This window comes from Haliotis rubra, unplaced genomic scaffold (assembly GCF_003918875.1).
Source record: "Haliotis rubra isolate DU_JTF1 unplaced genomic scaffold, ASM391887v1 Scf673, whole genome shotgun sequence".
In the NCBI taxonomy this organism is placed as follows: Eukaryota; Metazoa; Mollusca; class Gastropoda; order Lepetellida; family Haliotidae; genus Haliotis; species Haliotis rubra.
In genome coordinates this window covers 219,674-238,399 of record NW_025767383.1, presented here as the reverse complement: position 1 = coordinate 238,399, position 18,726 = coordinate 219,674, and the positions used below count along the sequence as shown (strand labels likewise).

General features: G+C 40.1%; 2 protein-coding genes across 3 annotated transcripts in view; both read left to right on the top strand.

The window, feature by feature from the left end:
- LOC124257797 (TBC1 domain family member 13-like) overlaps positions 1-5,114 on the top strand; it is a 53,802-nt gene extending 48,688 nt beyond the window's left edge. For both annotated transcript variants that reach the window (XM_046691939.1, XM_046691940.1), the window contains exons 13-15: positions 2,875-2,932; positions 4,141-4,229; positions 4,998-5,114. In XM_046691939.1, the coding sequence (XP_046547895.1) occupies positions 2,875-2,932; positions 4,141-4,218 (136 nt within the window). In that variant the 3' untranslated portion in view covers positions 4,219-4,229; positions 4,998-5,114. The remainder of the gene's footprint in view (positions 1-2,874; positions 2,933-4,140; positions 4,230-4,997) is intronic.
- On the top strand, positions 5,004-6,585 carry LOC124257801. Its single transcript, XM_046691945.1, has 3 exons — positions 5,004-5,325; positions 5,399-5,619; positions 5,740-6,585. Exons 1-3 carry the CDS (start codon positions 5,113-5,115, stop codon positions 5,819-5,821), a joined length of 516 nt encoding a protein of 171 aa, XP_046547901.1. The 5' UTR covers positions 5,004-5,112; the 3' UTR covers positions 5,822-6,585.
- Positions 6,586-18,726: the final 12,141 nt, after the last annotated feature.

The following is an 18,726-nucleotide window of genomic DNA, read 5'->3' as shown; positions in this document are numbered from 1 at the left end:
GGCGTTTTATGTGAACAGACAAGGCTCAACGAGATCGCTTGAACCTTTTGAATTTAACCTTTCAACTGTTCGAATTAATCCAAGATCTAAATCTACATGTCAAAGCATGCCACATTCCCCGAGCCAGGAATATACTAGCAGAGCGCACTCTCTCGCCACATCTACCGTCAGCCGACAGAATGGATGCTCAATACAGAGATATTTGCACAGATAATCAAGCAAATAGGAGCCGCTAGTAGATCTATTCAGCCACAAGGTTCAACAATCAACTACCGACATTCGTGTCACCAGTGCCAGACCCACAAGCATGGGCAACAGAGCGGCTCTAAGCATTTCATGGGAAGGCCTCAATGCGTACGCGCGTTTCTGCCCCAGCAATAATACCTCTAGTATTACAGAAAATCAACCAAACGCAGAGCCTACAACTCACTTTGGTTACTTCCTATTGGCCGGCCAGAGAACGTGGTTTCCGCCTTAATACAAGATATCGGTCAACCGGCACTAGAACTACCCAAGCGGCGCAAACCTGTTAATACATCCTCACACCAAACAGGTGCACAGAACCCAGAAGTATTCAAACTTCACGTGATGGACTGTATTAAAATGTGTTTAAACAAGAGAGGATATTCTACCAGGGCGCAAAGCGGTCACGCTTGCCTTCACGATACTCAACTGCAACAACGTAACTTGTCACGATGACAAGTGGCAAAGTTTCGAAAATTATGCAACAAACAAGGGTTTTACAGCGAGATGCTCACGATCCTCAAGTGGCAGACTATTTGTGTTACTTTACGGCAAAACAAACATTTAAAAGGCTCGACATTGTCAACATATCTTGCGGCGCTTTAGTTCTGTGATTTCTATGAGAACGGTGTTAAATTAACAAGAACACCAGAGTTACTGGCCTTACTCGTGCTTTCCGATTGGAGGACCAAAGCGGAAATTCCACGCAGCTTGGGATCTGAATGTAGTTTTACGACACCTCACAAGTGAGGATTACGAACCATTGGAATCGACAACGTTTGAATTTCTCTCACAGAAAACAGTCTTCCTGTTATCGCTAGCCACGGCAGCCAGAATATCTGAAATTCATGCTCTAGATTATGAGAGGATACAGTTTGATGAAAATCAAAGACAGCGCCTGGGATTAAGATGGGATTTCATCGCTAAAAATCAACTACCAGGTCAACCAGACAGGTTATTTCACATCCCTGCGCTATCCTCAATTCTTGGATCTCAAGATACATTGGACTTATCTCTATGCCCAGTACGAGCTCTCATAATCTATTTACGTCGTTCCAAAACAAGGCTTAAGATCGCTCAGAAGATTGTTCATCCCGTTATCGCCTACAAATCAGACAGAAGTCTCTCGTACCACCATATCAATATGGATAAGAACTGTCATTTTACGCCTATAAGGCAGCAGGACTGGACCCTCCAACAGCATCAAATCCTCATGAAATCAGGGCATTGGCATCCACCCTAAGCCTTTCATGGTAACTGTTCATTGAATACAATTATGGAAGGATGCTTTTGGAAATCTAACATGGTGTTTGCTAATCACTATCTCAGAGATATCACCACCGAGGACGTCTCTGGCATTCATCATTTCGGGTCCTTTGGTCCTCAAGCCAGCAATTGACAGTCCCTCAGTGGGCGTTAATATTCACCCCCACGAGATTATTAGATATATGATACATATATTCACTAGCTTTTAACTCCATGGAGTTCTAGGGCTATGTACATATTTAGCTTAGGTTATTCAACCTTAAGCTCATACTGAGTTATATTCAGTGTACAGCTACGTTAGAGTAGCAGTTTATATATATATATTGATATATCAGTATATTAGTAAGGTAATACCCCACTTATAGTGTATATATCTATGGCTTATTATAAGGAAATATCCTAAGTCTCAATGCCTTATGAAGTTCCCCAAGCAGGGTTATTACAATATCACTTACTTAAATCACTAATTAATCCAAAGTATTCTGTTTACCCACCACCTCTCCGGTGGATTCTACAAGCAAAAGAGCATGAGTCAGGATAAGGAAAAATATGTAATTTTCTGAGTAAAATTGATATTTTATACTTATCCTGACTCATGAGGTTAGCCCTCCCATCCTCCCCACATAACACTTTGGATTTCCCTGTAAATTCAAGTGTTGGGCTCGCAAAATCAGGAGAGAGTGAAGCATGAGGCCAGAGGGTGGCGACACCTGTTCCCGCGCTTACGGCAGGGGAGGTAACTCGTGGGTGAGTACCAATTAGTGATTTTACATTGAAGGGAGCTTCAATTAAGGAGATACAAGTGTTCCACTATGTTCGCAAGAGGAAGGGGACAAGCAAAAGAGCATGAGTCAGGATAAGTATAAAATATCAATTTTACTCAGAAAATTACATTTTCACCTCACCTATAAACAGGTAACCATTGATCAACATTAATAGTTTTGTATGCACTAATAAGACATGGCTTTTAGCCGTTAGGCAAATTTCATTGTCTTGTTCATTTGCAGTCAGCTCAAGGCAGATATTATTATACTCAATAGCACGGTATTCATAGATCTAAGGGAATTGTGTTCTTCAAAGCATGCCATTTTAGTAGAGATTTCCAGTGTCAAGGGAAGGGGTCAGCCCACATGTTGGCCAATATCTGGTGATATGCATTATTCAGTGAAGTGTTTATAGATGTGAACTATAAAGGTTTCTAGGTATGACATAGCATCAGGTCAGTCATGGAATCAGTATACTGTGTCTAATTGGGATATTAATGTTAAACTGCAGCACGGTGTTTCAAAGGGCTAGCATACTCACACCCATGCATGCTACTGTGTAGAGGCAATAATAGTGCAATACTTTCACCTTTGTCTTCAGGCTCCTCAGGGAAGATTTATTAAAAAGTGATTTTCCCCACAACATGAAACTACTTCAGGTGAGTACAGAATGTACAAAATACTGATTAGCAGATGGGAAAAGATCCCTTTGTTGTAAGGGTTGGCTAGAGTCCTCTCTCTAGAGTTATCTCCCATGCATAGTAACATAAACACCTTTACCTCTCTCACCTCATGTATGTAGAGTTACCTCCCATGCATAGTAACATAACCACCTTTACCTCTCTCACCTCATGTTTGTAGAGTTGTCTCCCTTACATAGTAACATAAACACCTTTACCTCTCCCACCTCCTATATGTAGAGTTATCTCCCTTACATCGTGACATAAACACCTTTACCTCTCTCACCTCCTATATGTAGAGTTATCTCCCTTACATAGTGACATACGCACATTGACCTCTCCCACCTCCTATATGTAGAGTTATCTCCCTTACATAGTGACATAACCACCTTAACCTCTCCCACCTCCTATATGTAGAGTTATCTCCCTTACATAGTGACATACACACATTTACCTCTCCCACCTCCTATATGTAGAGTTATCTCCCTTACATAGTGACATAGGCACCTTACCTCCTCACCTTGTGTGGAAGAGTTATCTCCCATATATAGTGACATAAACACCCCTCTCACCCTGGTTCCCTTGTCATGTTACGCAACAGACCCAGGGAACCATTCAGGACTTCTCTCACCTCGTGTACACAGACTTATGTCCAATACATGTACACCTTGCAGATCATCTGCACACTGTCAGTCACTTGTTTGCCTGTCCTAGGCTTGAATATTGGCTTCATTCATCTTCATGGAGAGATGCATTAGTTAGATCATGTCAAAGGTATTGTACACATGGACATAATGGGTGACATATTTTCTTGATGTCCCGATCATGATATAACCTTAGTCAGTGTATGAAATAAGGCCCGTCCGCCCACCCGAGATGGGCTAGATTTCTGACGGACGGTCTAAATTTACAGCTAGCCATCCTGATTGTCTGGTAAAAGTTGTAGATGTTTCATACATCTGAGTAAATTTACCATATCTTGGTGTCTGGTCTGGTTAAATCCATTTTGGGCTGGTAACATTTTGAAGTTGCCAGCCCTGATGTCGGGCTCGGTTTTGGGCTCATTTCATACACTGCCTTAATATTGCCAAATCTCACTCACTCTCCAATTGTCTACAGGCAAAAACTGAGCTGATATGAAATGCTCCTTGAACAGTTTATGTGAATGTGCACTGTTTGTATTTCAGAATTTCCCACCCTCTATTGATGTGCAGACAGTATTAGCTAAGGCTGTAGAAGTCAAGGATCGGCACCAGGGCTTGTGACACTTATGCAGGTAGTGTTGGACATCTAGACAATGTCATGTTGATCATGTCCTTGTTTAACAAACCACTCCAACATTTAAAGCTTCTTTGTTAATTGATCATCTGAGGACAATGTCCAACTTTTTGAAGAGTTGTACTGCCACTTAGGCCTTTATTTCTTTTCAGTTGGTTATTAAACTGACATCTAATTTACAAATAAATATACTATATTTACAATATATTTTACATTAATTGAAATACACAATGACATTTTAGAAAGTGGTCAAATCTAACATATGTTATATTTGGGATTACACTTCCTCAGTAAAGTACAGATTCTAGTACTTTTTTGGGTTGAGTCACATGCGGGATTCGAACCCACACCCTCAGAGTCAGGCACCTAATCCCCAGCACACAAAGTCAGATTTTTGTGGAAGCCGCGGTGGCTGAGTGGTCTAGGCATCTGACAATTAAGTGCCTGACTCTGAGGGACTGGGTTCGAATCCCGGATGGGACTCAACCCAAAAAAGTACTAGAATCTGTACTTTACTGAGAAAGTGTAATCCCCAAAACAACATATGTTTACATTTATTGACCAAACAACAACCAAAAGAATATAATATGTTGTTCCCTAAATTATGGAATCATTATCATGTATGTACTTATTTGTTGCCTCCAGTTTGAGTCATTTATGTCTGATTCTACCGAAACTAGTGCTGTACTAAACTATATTTGTTTTTCAATATTGATTACAATATTGTGCTAAGGCGATAATAGAAATACAATGTTTTCTTTGACAGGTGATTGACACAGCTCAGCATTTTCTTCAACTTGTCAACAGAATAAACCATCAATAGATGCCCCACTAAACTGATGCCGCACCCTACACATAACTGATAATTATAAGCCCTGAACATGTGGAGTCTCTCCCTGTACCCTAGTGCTACAGTCACCCTCAACATCTGGAGTCTCTCCCTGTACACCAGTGCTACAGTCACCCTCAACATCTGGAGTCTCCCTGTACACCAGTGCTACAGTCACCCTCAACATCTGGAGTCTCTCCCTGTACCCCAGTGCTACAGTCACCCTCAACATCTGGAGTCTCCCTGTACCCCAGTGCTACAGTCACCCTCAACATCTGGAGTCTCCCCTCAGTGCTACAGTCACCCTCAACATCTGGAGTCCCCAGTGCTACAGTCACCCTCAACATCTGGAGTCTCTCCCTGTACCCCAGTGCTACAGTCACCCTCAACATCTGGAGTCTCTCACATTTACACCAGAGCTACAGTCACCCTCAACATCTGGAGTCTCCCTGTACCCCAGTGCTACAGTCACCCTCAACATCTGGAGTCTCTCCCTGTACACCAGTGCTACAGTCACCCTCAACATCTGGAGTCTCCCTGTACCCCAGTGCTACAGTCACCCTCAACATCTGGAGTCTCTCCCTGTACCCACCAGTGCTACAGTCACCCTCAACATCTGGAGTCTCTCCCATTTACACCAGAGCTACAGTCACCCCTCAACATCTGGAGCTACAGTCACCCTCAACATCTGGAGTCTCTCCCTGTACCCCAGTGCTACAGTCACCCTCAACATCTGGAGTCTCTCACATTTACACCAGTGAGCTACAGTCACCCTCAACATCTGGAGTCTCTCCCTGTACCCCAGTGCTACAGTCACCCTCAACATCTGGAGTCTCTCACATTTACACCAGAGCTACAACCTCTTTTAAACCTATGTGAAAATATGTTCACCAGAATGTTTACATCCATCACCATCTGTCTTTCCTGTGCAATATTATGTGTTGACATTTGACACGGGAGATCACTGAAATGAGAATGCTTTCTTTGAAACTAATTTCAGTTAACATGTATTCTTCTATTTTTATCAATGAGCCTTTTCATCAAATAGCTATATTGTTTAATATATGGTACCATACTAGCACCACATGTACATTATAAGATTTATCAAGAGTGATTGAGCAATTTGACTCTGCACATTTTGCACATCCCACTGTTGATGGAGTTGAGAGAGCTCCTCAGCTGAGAATGATATTAGGGCTGGTGTAATCCTCCAAAGTTTCATGTTGTGTCAGAGATTTGTAGAAAAGCACTCTAACATTGGTCAGAAATACTCACGTCCATATGTCTATCTGCGCATACCTAGACGCTCGGGGGAGTGGGTAAGTGGAAGAGGGCCAGCAGAAGAGCTAAACGGAGTGGATTAGAGATTGTGGGTTATGGGGAGTGGGTTAGAGGGAGAAGTTTAGAGTAGCAGGTCAGTTGATGTGTGCAGCAGGTTAGAGGAAGTGGGTCAGGAGAAATGGGTCAGTGTGGGTTGGAGGGAGCTAGTATTGGGGGGAGGGCGTTACAGATGGTAGTAGGTGGTTAAAGCGCCAAAATCAGTCACGCTGAAGACCTGGTGGAGTTCGAGTCCCCACATGGGCACAATGTGTGAAGCCCATTTCTGTTGTCCCATGCCGTGATATTGCTGGAATATTACTAAAAGCGGCGTAAAACCATACTCACTCACTCACTCACTAGTTTTGGGGAGAGTAGGTTTGCTGGAAAGGTGTATGCTGTGGACAGGTGACCTTCAAAATGGACTTTTACCTTTAGTACAGTGACTGTCTGACATTACAACAGACTAAGTTGAGGCGGGATAACACTATCAAGCCTTACAACTAAGGTATTCTTTTTGAGCTGCATGTTCCTGCAAATAGGTCATTTGGGGCTGAGATTGTTTCTCAAGCGTGCTGATATTACACTAGTGCCAATACTCATCTATACAGACATGTCACGATAATTGAATTGGAATTTGAGATTTAACATTGATATATCTGAGATACGTCTGGAATTGTAATATGTCCTCATCACCGGTGATTGCTGTTTCTACATTTCTATTGTCAAAGAGCACCTTAAACTTCTGTAGTAGATGTGTTTTTGTAGATAGAACATTGAAGCCATTTCTTGTCCCCATTGTGATATGACGGCAATACTGGTTTTAGAAAGAAGTGTATGACGTGAAGCAGGTTGTGGTAACCATGGTTACCCCATGATTTCAATAAGTGGTCAAATGTAACACATGTTATATTTGGGATTACACTTTCTCAGTAATGAGAGGGGTACACAAAGTCTGTGGTCTCGACAACCAGTTGTGTGACTTCCATTTTGTGGAAGCAACAGTGGCTGAGTGGATTAGGTGCCTGACTCTGAGAGTGTGGGTTCGAATCCCGGATGAGACCCAACCCAACAATAGTACTAGAATCTGTACTTTACTGAGAAAGTGTAATCCCAAATATAACATGTCCTACCGGATGTAAGGATTGGATAATTGTTGTGCTATTGTCTGTACATCAGCTTCAGATGTCCAATGAGTAGACATTTTGATCAACATTGTTGTTGGGAGATGTCCAGTGTGTCTCACATTGTGGACATAAATGTTCACAATTTGCAAGTGTTTTTGAATTTTAGATGTCGAGATATATTAAAGTTTCTAATTTTCCTTCATAGTGTGGGCTTCACAAGTATGGAGTGACTTTCCAATCTGTCAACACTCACAGCTGTTATGTGATATAACATGATTTGCTGAATATTTTTAATTTTAAAACAAAGTACAGTCAAATCCCAATGAGTCGAATCGCTGGGGACCAAGTAATAAATTCGACTTATCGATGTATTCGAGACATAAGTACATGTATGCCTATGAGGGTAGAAAAAAGATGATCCAGTCCTAATTTTTCCGCCTAAGCATTTGTTTATCTAATGATTTCCATATAACTAATAGGGGCACCTTATCAGTTCCAGTCTGATTAGCACTAATCTGCCTTTTGAACTCACCCGTCAATGACGGAAAGGTGTGAGCCACGCTGGTTTGTTAATTGGATCAGTTTGCTACACCAATCAACTTCTCATTGACTGACTTCGGCTTATGTATACAAGATTGCTGTTGTTTGAATCTCATGGGACCAAATTTCCTTTTCGAGTCATCGGTTGTATTTATGAGACGAATTCGTGTAACCGGTATTCAAATGATGACAACTATAACAGGGAATGATCGGGACCGACAGGTACTTCGAGTTATGCATAATATTCGAGACACCGGCATTCGACTCATCGGGGGATTTGACTGTTTTAATACAAATGTATATTGTCAAATCCCTGTTTATAGTTTCCACCCAAACCCATACTGATAGCACTGGACACTTGATGTTTATTCATGCATGACTCTGATGATTTGAAGCTGGGACTCAGTTTGTCAGATCAGTGTACATGAAAACTCCCATGAATCGGCTTGTGAGTTTTGTCCAATGCATGAATTGATTTTGTTGTTTTGTCAGTGATCAGTGTGAACTTCTACAGGTGGCACTTCTAATACTCCTGGGCATGGATGACCCACAACATTAGCTTATATATACATTTATATATTTTCAAACATGTCTATAGCATTGGTTGATTAAGCATTGTTGCTATCTGCAATATTTGTTGTATGGGAAATAGCTTATGGCTTAGATGTTGTCAGGACATATTAAACTCAACTCACACACTCAGTTATTGACTCAAGGGAGAAGTCTTTTAAGAAGCAGATTCTGTCTATGACACTTTATGAATCTGGGTTAAGTTTCCAGATCGATCATTGGTTTGAAATGATTACTCAAACCAGGTGTAGTTATAAAGCACTACCTGTATACTTGGGAAAAGTTAAAGAGGTGAAAACTGTCAAAATCTTCTCATCAGGATTTGAAGGATGCTTGTTCAAATTATACTCATCCCAAGAAGTTAGGACCACCCCAAGATTCAATATTTAAGTGAGTGAGTGAGTGAGTGTAGTTTTATGCCGCACTCAAAAATATTCCAACTATATGGCGGCGGTCTGTAAATAATCGAGTCTGGACCAGACAATCCAGTGATCAACGGCATGAGCATCGATCTGCACAATTGGGAACTGATGACATGTGTCAACCAAGTCAGCAAGCCTGACCACCGATCCCGTTAGTAGCCTCTTACGACAAGCATGGGTTACTGAAGATCAATATTCTAACCCGGATCTTCACGGGTGAAATATTGAAGTATTATATCGATCATGATATGAACTATTAAACACTTTGATATTGAAAATTGGTCCTTAACTTTTTTTGTTGAGTATGTTATAGGCACAACATATTTCAGCTTGGTCATAGATTTCTGTTGGGGCATTATGTGCACACCAGGGGCAAGGACAAAACTTGATTAGTCTGTATATATATTTTTGTGATTGATTGTGTAAACCAGGACAAGTTTGAAAGTATGGATACATTAGTTCAAAGTAGATGCGGATAGATCTAGGTGTTTTAATGGGTTGCCTACATGGGTTGCCTACATGGGTTGCCTACATCAGTTGCCTTGTATTGTTCCAACTCAACGAACCGGTGTCAGAGATGAGTATGACTGCGGCATCCAGGTGTTGTTATTTTCTGTTTCATGTGTATGCCTGCTGTGTCAGATTGGTCTCCCTTGGCTGTATCAGGATCAGCTGATTGTTGATCTGCGTCTCATTCCCTGATATTATCATCCTTTGTCTGTAACCACCATGTCCTAAGTTGTGGCTACAGTCTGCATCACTTATTTCTTCTAGAACTTGGCGGTAATAAGACTGACTGACTGACTGACTGACTGAGTTTGGTTTTACGCCGCTTTTAGCAATATTCCAGCAACATCATGGCGGGGAACACCAGAAATGGGCTTCACACATTGTACCCTTATGGGGATTCGAATCCGGGTCTTCGGCGTGACGAGCCAACGCTTTAACCACTAGGCTACCCCACCGCCCCGACGGTAATAGGAAGTCGTTATGGATAATCAGCTTGTTTATTGTACTGTAGCGACGTTTCAGTTTAGATACTTGTACCATTCACCACCTCAAGCTTGAAAACGGTATAAGTATCTATACTGAAATGCCGCTATTGTACAATAAAGAAATTGATCATCCATAAAGACTTGCCATTCCTTAAAATAGAGCTCGAGTATCTGAAGATGAATGGGAGTATCTAACCAGGGGAGATAACTCACATCCTCACTTCTCCAGCGTGTCAGACATGGAACAGAAACGATTAAGTGTCAATACACATATTGAATTAGATGACACTGAGAACAAAAGTCCAAATGTTGATTGGGTGGCTCATTACAATAGGTATCAGGTACTCAAATTAAGGTTGGGCTTTTAGTAACAGGTCTCCAAGTCCATTTTGTCCACCTGTTTACTGCTCAGTTGGGTTCAGTTTTGTATGGTATGTTGTTTGAGATGTTATAGATGAATGCCTTCCTTCTGTAAATGAAGGGGCGGTGGGGTAGCCTAGTGGTTAAAGCGTTGGCTCATCACGCCGAAGACCCGGGTTCGATTCCCCATGTGGGCACAATGTGTGAAGCCCCTTTCTGGTATCGCCCGCCGTGATATTCCTGGAATATTGCTAAAAGCAGCGTAAAACTAAACTCAGTCAGTCAGTCTGTAAATGAAACAGGGTTGAATCATATGTTTGATTAGTTAATTTTTCACATGTTTACTTTTTGTTTAGTCAAATTGTTTAAGCATATGCACATATTTCATGTTTTGTGTATAACATATCGACCATTCCACTTTTGATTATTATTACCCGGTATTATTATTATTATTATTATTATTATTATCAGCATTATGTATACTGTATTCGCCTTATCAAGCATCACTTGTGCTTAGTTGACATTTAAATTATCAAAACCATTAACTATGCGATAAATTTGTTTTCAAAGATGTACTTTTAGTGAAGAAATAGGTTTTTATACAAGCTACTAGGCAATTATGTACCCATTGTATGCTGTACCCAGTAAAAGAATTTGTAATGTACACAAATAAAGTTGGACTGTGTCTTAACCTGTTCTCAGGAGGAGTGGGTGAGTGAGTTCAGTTTATGCAGCTTTTAACAATATTCCAGTAATATCACGTCGGGGGGACACCAGAAAAAAGTGTCACACATTGTACCCAGGTGGGGAATCGAACCCAGGTCTTAAGCATGATCAGTGAACGCTTCAACCACTTGGCTATCCCACCGCCCCGTTCTCAGGAGATAGGGCAGTGGGGTAGTCTACTGGTTAAAGCGTTGGTTGTCAAATCAAGATTTCGGTTCGATTCCTCACATGGGTAGAATGTGTGAAACCCATTTCTTGTGTCTCCCACTGTGATGTTCCTGGAATATTGCTTAAAGCGGCTTATTACCACACACACTCACTCACTATTTAGGAGGAGGTCCTGTCAAAGATTACTTACACATCTTTCTAGAATTTGGTCAGGATGCTTTATGATGCAAGAGGCTTAATGGTGAATACAGTATTCATTTTTTCCTTAGTGATTTATTCCTTTACTCTTTGTTTACAGTCACTCTATTGTATGTATTCTTTATATGTGCCTGTTAACTTCAGTGTAGTTCTAGATTGTTAGCAGAAGTCTTCATATTCCATATTATTTCTTCATCAATTCTATTCTATGTCTATCTTGGAATCTGTCATCAAGCAACTCGTAAATGTGAGCATCTTTGCGCTGTCTGACTAGCCTTATGGTGAAAATGTTGGTTTTGCTCATCACACTGAGGACCCAGGTTCGATTCCCCACATGGGTGCAATGAGAGAAGCCCATTTGTTCTGGTGATCCCCGTCGTGATATTGCTGGAATATTGCTAAAAGTGGCGTAAAACTAAACTCTCTCACTCACACACTTTTGAGCTTAATATACACTATTTGCCACATTAATTCAAACCTTACTGAAAAAACGTCAAAGCCAGAAAATAACAAGCTTGAATTATCTGCCCAGATTTCTCTGAACATGACAGTCGAATGGTAAAAATAATGTGAATGGATCACTGAAAAGTAGCAATGACTCCAGATATTTGAGAAAAGTCAAACATGTTCTGTCCAGCTGCTGCTCACACAATGTGCATTATAAAGCATGTATTTGTTTTCTAACGTCTCACCAGTACAACCAATAAAGTAAGTGAGTGAGTATGGTTTTAGGCCGCTTTCAGCAATATTCCAGGAACATCATGGCGGGGGACACCAGAAATGGGCTTCACACATTGTAACCATGTGGGGAATCGAACCCGGGTCTTTGGAGTGACGAGGGAATGCTTTAACCACTAGGCTACCGAGCTGCCCCCCACAAGCAGTAGAACACACTCTAATTTAGAGGGGTGTGCAGGTATGGGTAGACTAACACTTACTCTCTGTATCAAAATGATGGAAACAAATAATTCCTTTTAATTTGAAAAGGATCCCCAGTGAGTTGGGACTTTCCTGAACCTGAGGAAATCTAGACTTGCTTCATTGATGGCTTTAGCATTCAGAAAGGGCAGGGAAAGAGGGAAAATAATGTAGTTCAGGGACTGTGAGACACACAGAGGTACAGCACCCTCTTGAAACATTTAGTATTTGGACATTTGGAATTTACAAGGTAATGTGATGTACTTACTTAAAGAAACCAACAAGAACATAATAACTAACATCTGGCAATCAACACTGCCAGAGAATTACAGAATGTGAATTGCTACTTCACAAAATTGTTTCCATGCATGTGTTCTGCCTACTTGCAACACAATGAGACTCCATTATAATGGACTCTGTTGCGTAGATTGTCAAACTTGACCTACATATGGAAGATTTGATTGACAACAAAAATACAGATATATTCTGTAATGGAGATATATAATGTTAATCACGCCGAAGACCTGGGTTCGACTCCCCTACATGTGTAAAAATGTCAAGCCCGCAGTGATATTGCTGGAATATTGCTGAAAGCGGCGTAAAATTCAATTCGCTCACTATAATGTTAATCTGCGTGGAAACTTTGCATATCTGAAACATAACTGAAATATAACTGAAACTGTGTATTTGCAGACCATTTATGCCAGTCAGCAATGGAAGAAATGCTTGTTGTGTGTTCATGAGTTGCCATTCAAGAAGAACGCATGTCCTGTGCAAGATATTTGTGTATGGATATTTTGCTTGTATGTATATGGTGTTCACAAAAGGTTATAAGAATGTTTATGTTTTTTGTTGACTAAAACAAGATATTTGAATATTTTCTCTCTATATAGTTATGTTTATACATTGGTTGAATGAATTAAAACATTCTTGCAATATAACATACTTTTTGCAGAGTTTCTCTTTAAGAATTGTGTCTATTTTCAGTTGTTGAGTTTCACAATGTTTCCACTGATATTCCAGTTGGATTATGTGTATAAGTGTCTGCCTTCATTCCATCCTTAGGGTCGTGTTATATATTAATTATAATAGTTTTCTAATTTCATTTAAAACCGAACGCGTAGCGTGAGGTTTTAAATGAACAATTTAGAGCTATTATAATTTCGTTATATACCCTCTGATTTTCCACACACAGTATTTTATCTCCATTCTACCATGACAATTTTATGAACAATTTCAGGTGGAGCTCTTTCTTTGGTTACGAGTCAATACGTGAAGCGGCCTCGCATTCCAATCTCAAGTGGTATCGCCCGAAACGGGGGTGTTTGGTGGCAAACCGTCAATGACTAACAAACTCCAGATTCAGTAATAACAAATCACGTTTTGTTTTTCAATGCATCAATCACCAATCATTAACTGATAAGTTGGAAAACATATATCAAATAAGTTTCAAAGCTTGGTTCACATTTGAAAAAATTCCACCGTAGACCCTTTCCCCACCAGAATAGTGGCAGCAACCTCATGGCCTGACCTTTTCTCAAAGTCATTGTTTACATTTGAAAGATGCGACAGGAGAGCCACTGACAGTTTGCGCAAGGTTAACCTGATTGTATGACTGAGATAGTCGTTGATATCTCCAATTACTGGTACTGGTACAAAATTTAAGAGTAGGGGCGCGCTTTGCTGTAACGAGAAGTCCGTGTTGTACCGAATTTAGATACTGTTGAATTTTGCGCCCTGTCAACTTGACGATTTCACGCACCTCTACGTCTGCGTGCGACAGCTGTGGTGACTCTTACACACTCATGTGTGTACTTTGTGCTCAAATTCGATTCTACGGATATTATTTTCTACATTTTGGAAAGTGTTTTGTGACCTAGTGGCTTCAAAGTGTAGTTTGGCTGGCATGTTCGCGAGTCTGTTGACAAAGAGCCAGATTTGTGGTGATATTTCCGAAAGGATGGATCAGGACACGAGGGTGTACCTCTGGCATAAACACGGTAAGGTAATTAATTATACTTTAATAGACTACTTTAGATCAAGCAGTGTAATGGATAAGAGGGATCATGACTAAGCTAAATAACTTTTCAACGATATTATACATTTAGAAAAAAAAAATATGTTGGGCTAAACAGAACGGTTTGCAGATTCTGTAGATCTAATTGTGTTTTACTGCCGCTAAATTTGAAACAGTACAAATTTCAAAATATCATTTTTGTTTGAATTGATAACCCAACTGTTTATTTATGTGGACGGAAGGCATTAGAATCTAAAATTTCTTCGGCGTTCGATGTTAATGCATCCTCCGTTACCGGATCAAGATCAGTGGCGATATCGTTGACGAAAGCTGATAATAAATTTAACACGGAAATTTTGTAGCAGTCTATTGCTGGATCTTGGATGTTCATATACATACTGCATTGAATTATGTATTGAGTGAGTTTATCGTTCATAGCATGCATCATCAGTATTTCATGGTCATGTATACACTAGGACCGGCTGTCAATATGGATCATAGACATCAATAATTGTCGATTGATTATCAATGAATATCTGAGAAGTAAATTTGAACAAAATTGCAATTGAAAGTCCGAAAGAAACGAATATATTTCACACTACTAGTGGGTGGTGACATGTTTTGCATGGATTACTAAGAAAACAGTGTACTGAACATAATATAGAAGCAGCCCCTGAATAAAAACCTTACTTTGTATATTGTGTGAGTAAATTAAAACTTTATTCTGCACAAAAGTTGTTGTACAATATTATTGATGACACAATCTCATATCGATAATCATTAATATTTTTTCCTATCGACGATATTTCCGATTATTGATCTTTCGAGCCACCCCTACAAAGATCTGTCATCATCATTGAGTAATGAACAACCTCATCAAATTCCCTGACGAACAAGGAAGCATTGAATTTGATGGGAAGTTAAATCTTTAAATGTTTAATGAGTACATATTCCTGTAGGTTATATTTAGCTTATGCTTGAACAATATTAACATGTGGTCACAATAACGTGATTCATTTTTCATTTTAGTTTTTGAACGATGTTATAATGTCTAAATAACCGTCAAGTGGTTGTTTTAAAATTCTCATTAGGTGAGAAATATGTTTCCCATGTAAAGCTTTTTTATGTTATGTGATACATAATTTCCACTGATATGTAAGCAATTTGGAAGAGAAAGTATAGCCTCATATGATCTGATTCAATCAAGGGAGAGAATTGTGATTAGCAGCCACTGATTTTCTGAGTATTTTCTAGATCCAGTTAGTAAGATTTAAGTCTATGAAGAAACCAGATTGCCACGAGATCATGCTTGGGGAGTTTAGGGATGTTGATTGTTTGTGTGTGTTTGTAAAGAAAAACATCCTCAGTTTTGTTCTATTAAATATTCTATTTTTTACAATTTGCAAAGTTTAAATTTATACAATTACATGTTAAAATGGGATATACAATTACATGTTAAAATGGGAATTAGCCAATGACTTAGAATGAAACTGTAGGTAGGTCATCAAATTGGTAGGGCAAAAACCTTGCCATATTGAAACAGATGCGCAATTCCCATGCCATGGTTCTGACTCAACTTCTATATTTGTCACACTGCAATAATGTCACCAAAGTTCAAGGTGGATTTTGTTGGGTTCTGCTTATGTTTTGTGCACGAGTGCTCTGTATATTGTAAATATACTTATTTTGTGCGAGAAACGTTATGAATATAAAAGATATGAAATTGGAAAAGCTGCAACTGTTTGTGTTTTTTTTCTTGGATTTCCGGGGCGGAGGGGTAGCCTAATGGTTAAAGCATTGGCTCGTTACGCTGAAGACCCGGGTTCGATTCCCCACATGGGTACAATGTGTGAACCCCATTTCTGGTGTCCCCCGCCGTGATGTTGCTGGAATATTGCTAAAAGCGGCGTAAAACCAAACTCAGGCAGTCAGTCAGTCTTGGATTTCCTGCATAATCTGACAAAATGTTCTTTGCATACCTGCAAATACAAACACTAAAAATATGAGAAGTCAGTAGAATATCAACTTGCAGTTTCTATGTATTTAGTACCGTTTACACACTGCATTTGAACTAAATGCTCAACGAAACAACATATTTCTGTAGGATTCAAAATGAGGTGTTCTTTGTTGATGAAAATGGCGAAAATTTGCTCCAGCTTTTTACAAGCATTTCAGACTGAAATAGCTCACTCCAATGTAGCCATCCGCATTTTGGTGCGGTCATATTTCCACCTCTTGAAGGGAGAACTGTCTGGCAAGGTGTATCAAGTAATGATGACATCATAACTGCTATGAATGACTTTTCATACTACCGAGAGAGAAGTTTCTATATCAGTTGAAATCCAAGCACTCCAGCATCACTGGACAGAGAGTGTGGACCTTGGAGTGGAGTATGTTGAACATGGAATTTGTCATAGTTACTAACTCAACGTAGACCATCATGGTTCAGCTGAGAATGTTTCAGCCAAATCTCTTGGCATATTCTGCATATTCTTCTATGCCTGATACAGATCACCTGGGCTTTGCCTTCAAAAAGCAGCATGTCTGCCCTACTACATGAGTTAGTGAGTTGCCACATATAACATTTAAAACATAGGTTTCCCGGGAGTTATTCCAATTCAAACAGACAGAACTTCACAGGTTACAATACTCTGACACCAGGAGAGTTCCAGACATATCCTTGCACCTCGTATGCTTGTTTATTGAAATCTTCCCTCTAAAACATCAGCTAAAGTTCAGCTATCTTAGAGGTTAGAGGGTTTATCTGCACCTCTCGATTTGTGTCAGGGTTTGTGGGCATGTCGAAACTCTCCTGATAGTGTGGCACTGAAAACATTTTCCTGTTCCCATAGTTCGTCATGAACCTAATAAAATAGACTACTGCAAATTCAGAAAAAGAAATTTTAGCTATTCTTCCTTCATGTTATGTTACCTAAGGCTATGCAAATTTCTTCTGAGAATAATTCAAGTGACGATTTGGCGATTTTCCTGGATCATTAACCTGATCCTTTGATGGAGGGTAATGGGAATACAGACACTTTGGCTGTTGAAGAACCAATTCTTGGTCGAGAGTAGTTGGTTAAATTACAGAGAGAAAAGCAAGAACTCCAAGTTCTTGTCAAAGGGGCACTCTCTTTAGAAGAAACTGATAAGGTTCCAGTTTGCTATTTTTGCAAGGATTGCGCCTTGATCGGGACATAATAATGAATGGTGGACTTTTCATCAGACTTCATTACTTCCAAATTCCTATCGAAAACATGTTTTGAGTTCGATGCGGGACTCCTTTGGTGGGTTATTTGGGTGTGAACATAACTTGTAGCAAAAGTCTGTCCTGTTTTATTTCGCCCAAGTTTGCAAAACCTGCCTGGCATGTCAAATGGTTGTCAAACAATAAAAACAAAATACCGGCTACAGGCCATGACAGGAGTTGCAGGTCCATTCAGCAGGACCACCATAGACTGTGTGGTCCTGAACTGTCGTCAGATTATCATGACATCCTTACTATCATATGTACTTGCGCAAGGTTTCGTAAGGCTGTTCTTTTACAGAACATAAGGACTAAAGTCATTGTAAAGACTTTGGTGATTCTTTTTGCTCTAGGCCTATTCACAGTTAGACCAGAGCTCAAATATCGTGTCGGATGTTTTCCAATGGGCTAGGGGTAGCCCAGCGGTTAAAGCGTTCGGTCGTCACGCTGAAGGCCCGGGTTCGATTCCCCACATAGGTACAATTTGTGAAGCCCATTTCTGGTGTTCCCAGGCCGTGATATTGCTGGGATATTGCTAAAAGCGGCATAAAACTAAACTAACTCACTCACTCACCCCAACGGGCGATGCGTCAATTCAAGAAATTTTCATACTTAAGAATTTGACAAGGACTGAGAAGGATTGGGATGAAATATTTCATTTGTTGTTGTTTGCTGGTTGGGGGTGAGTTTTTAGGTTTTAGTCCTTTTTACCCTGTCTTCAGTCATACTGTTTCTTGACCTATAAAACACTTGACCGAGCATTAGCTTAACGATGGGTCTTTAATGGGTTTGCGGGACTGTTTCAATATTGTGGATACAGCTTTCTAAAGCTTGTGAAGTGAAGTGAAAGAAACACGAGCCTAGATGAAAAAGTACATTTTACGTTCTCAAGAGAGAAATGTCATGTCCTGGATAACATGTTGGTGTTTTTGCCAATCCCTGGTTAACCATTACGTGCTAGGTACTATAAGCCATATTGATAAGAAGGCCAGTCATACTGAACACGTTATGCAAACACATGATCATTGTAAAAAGACTTTTCCACGTCACTATGTATTTAG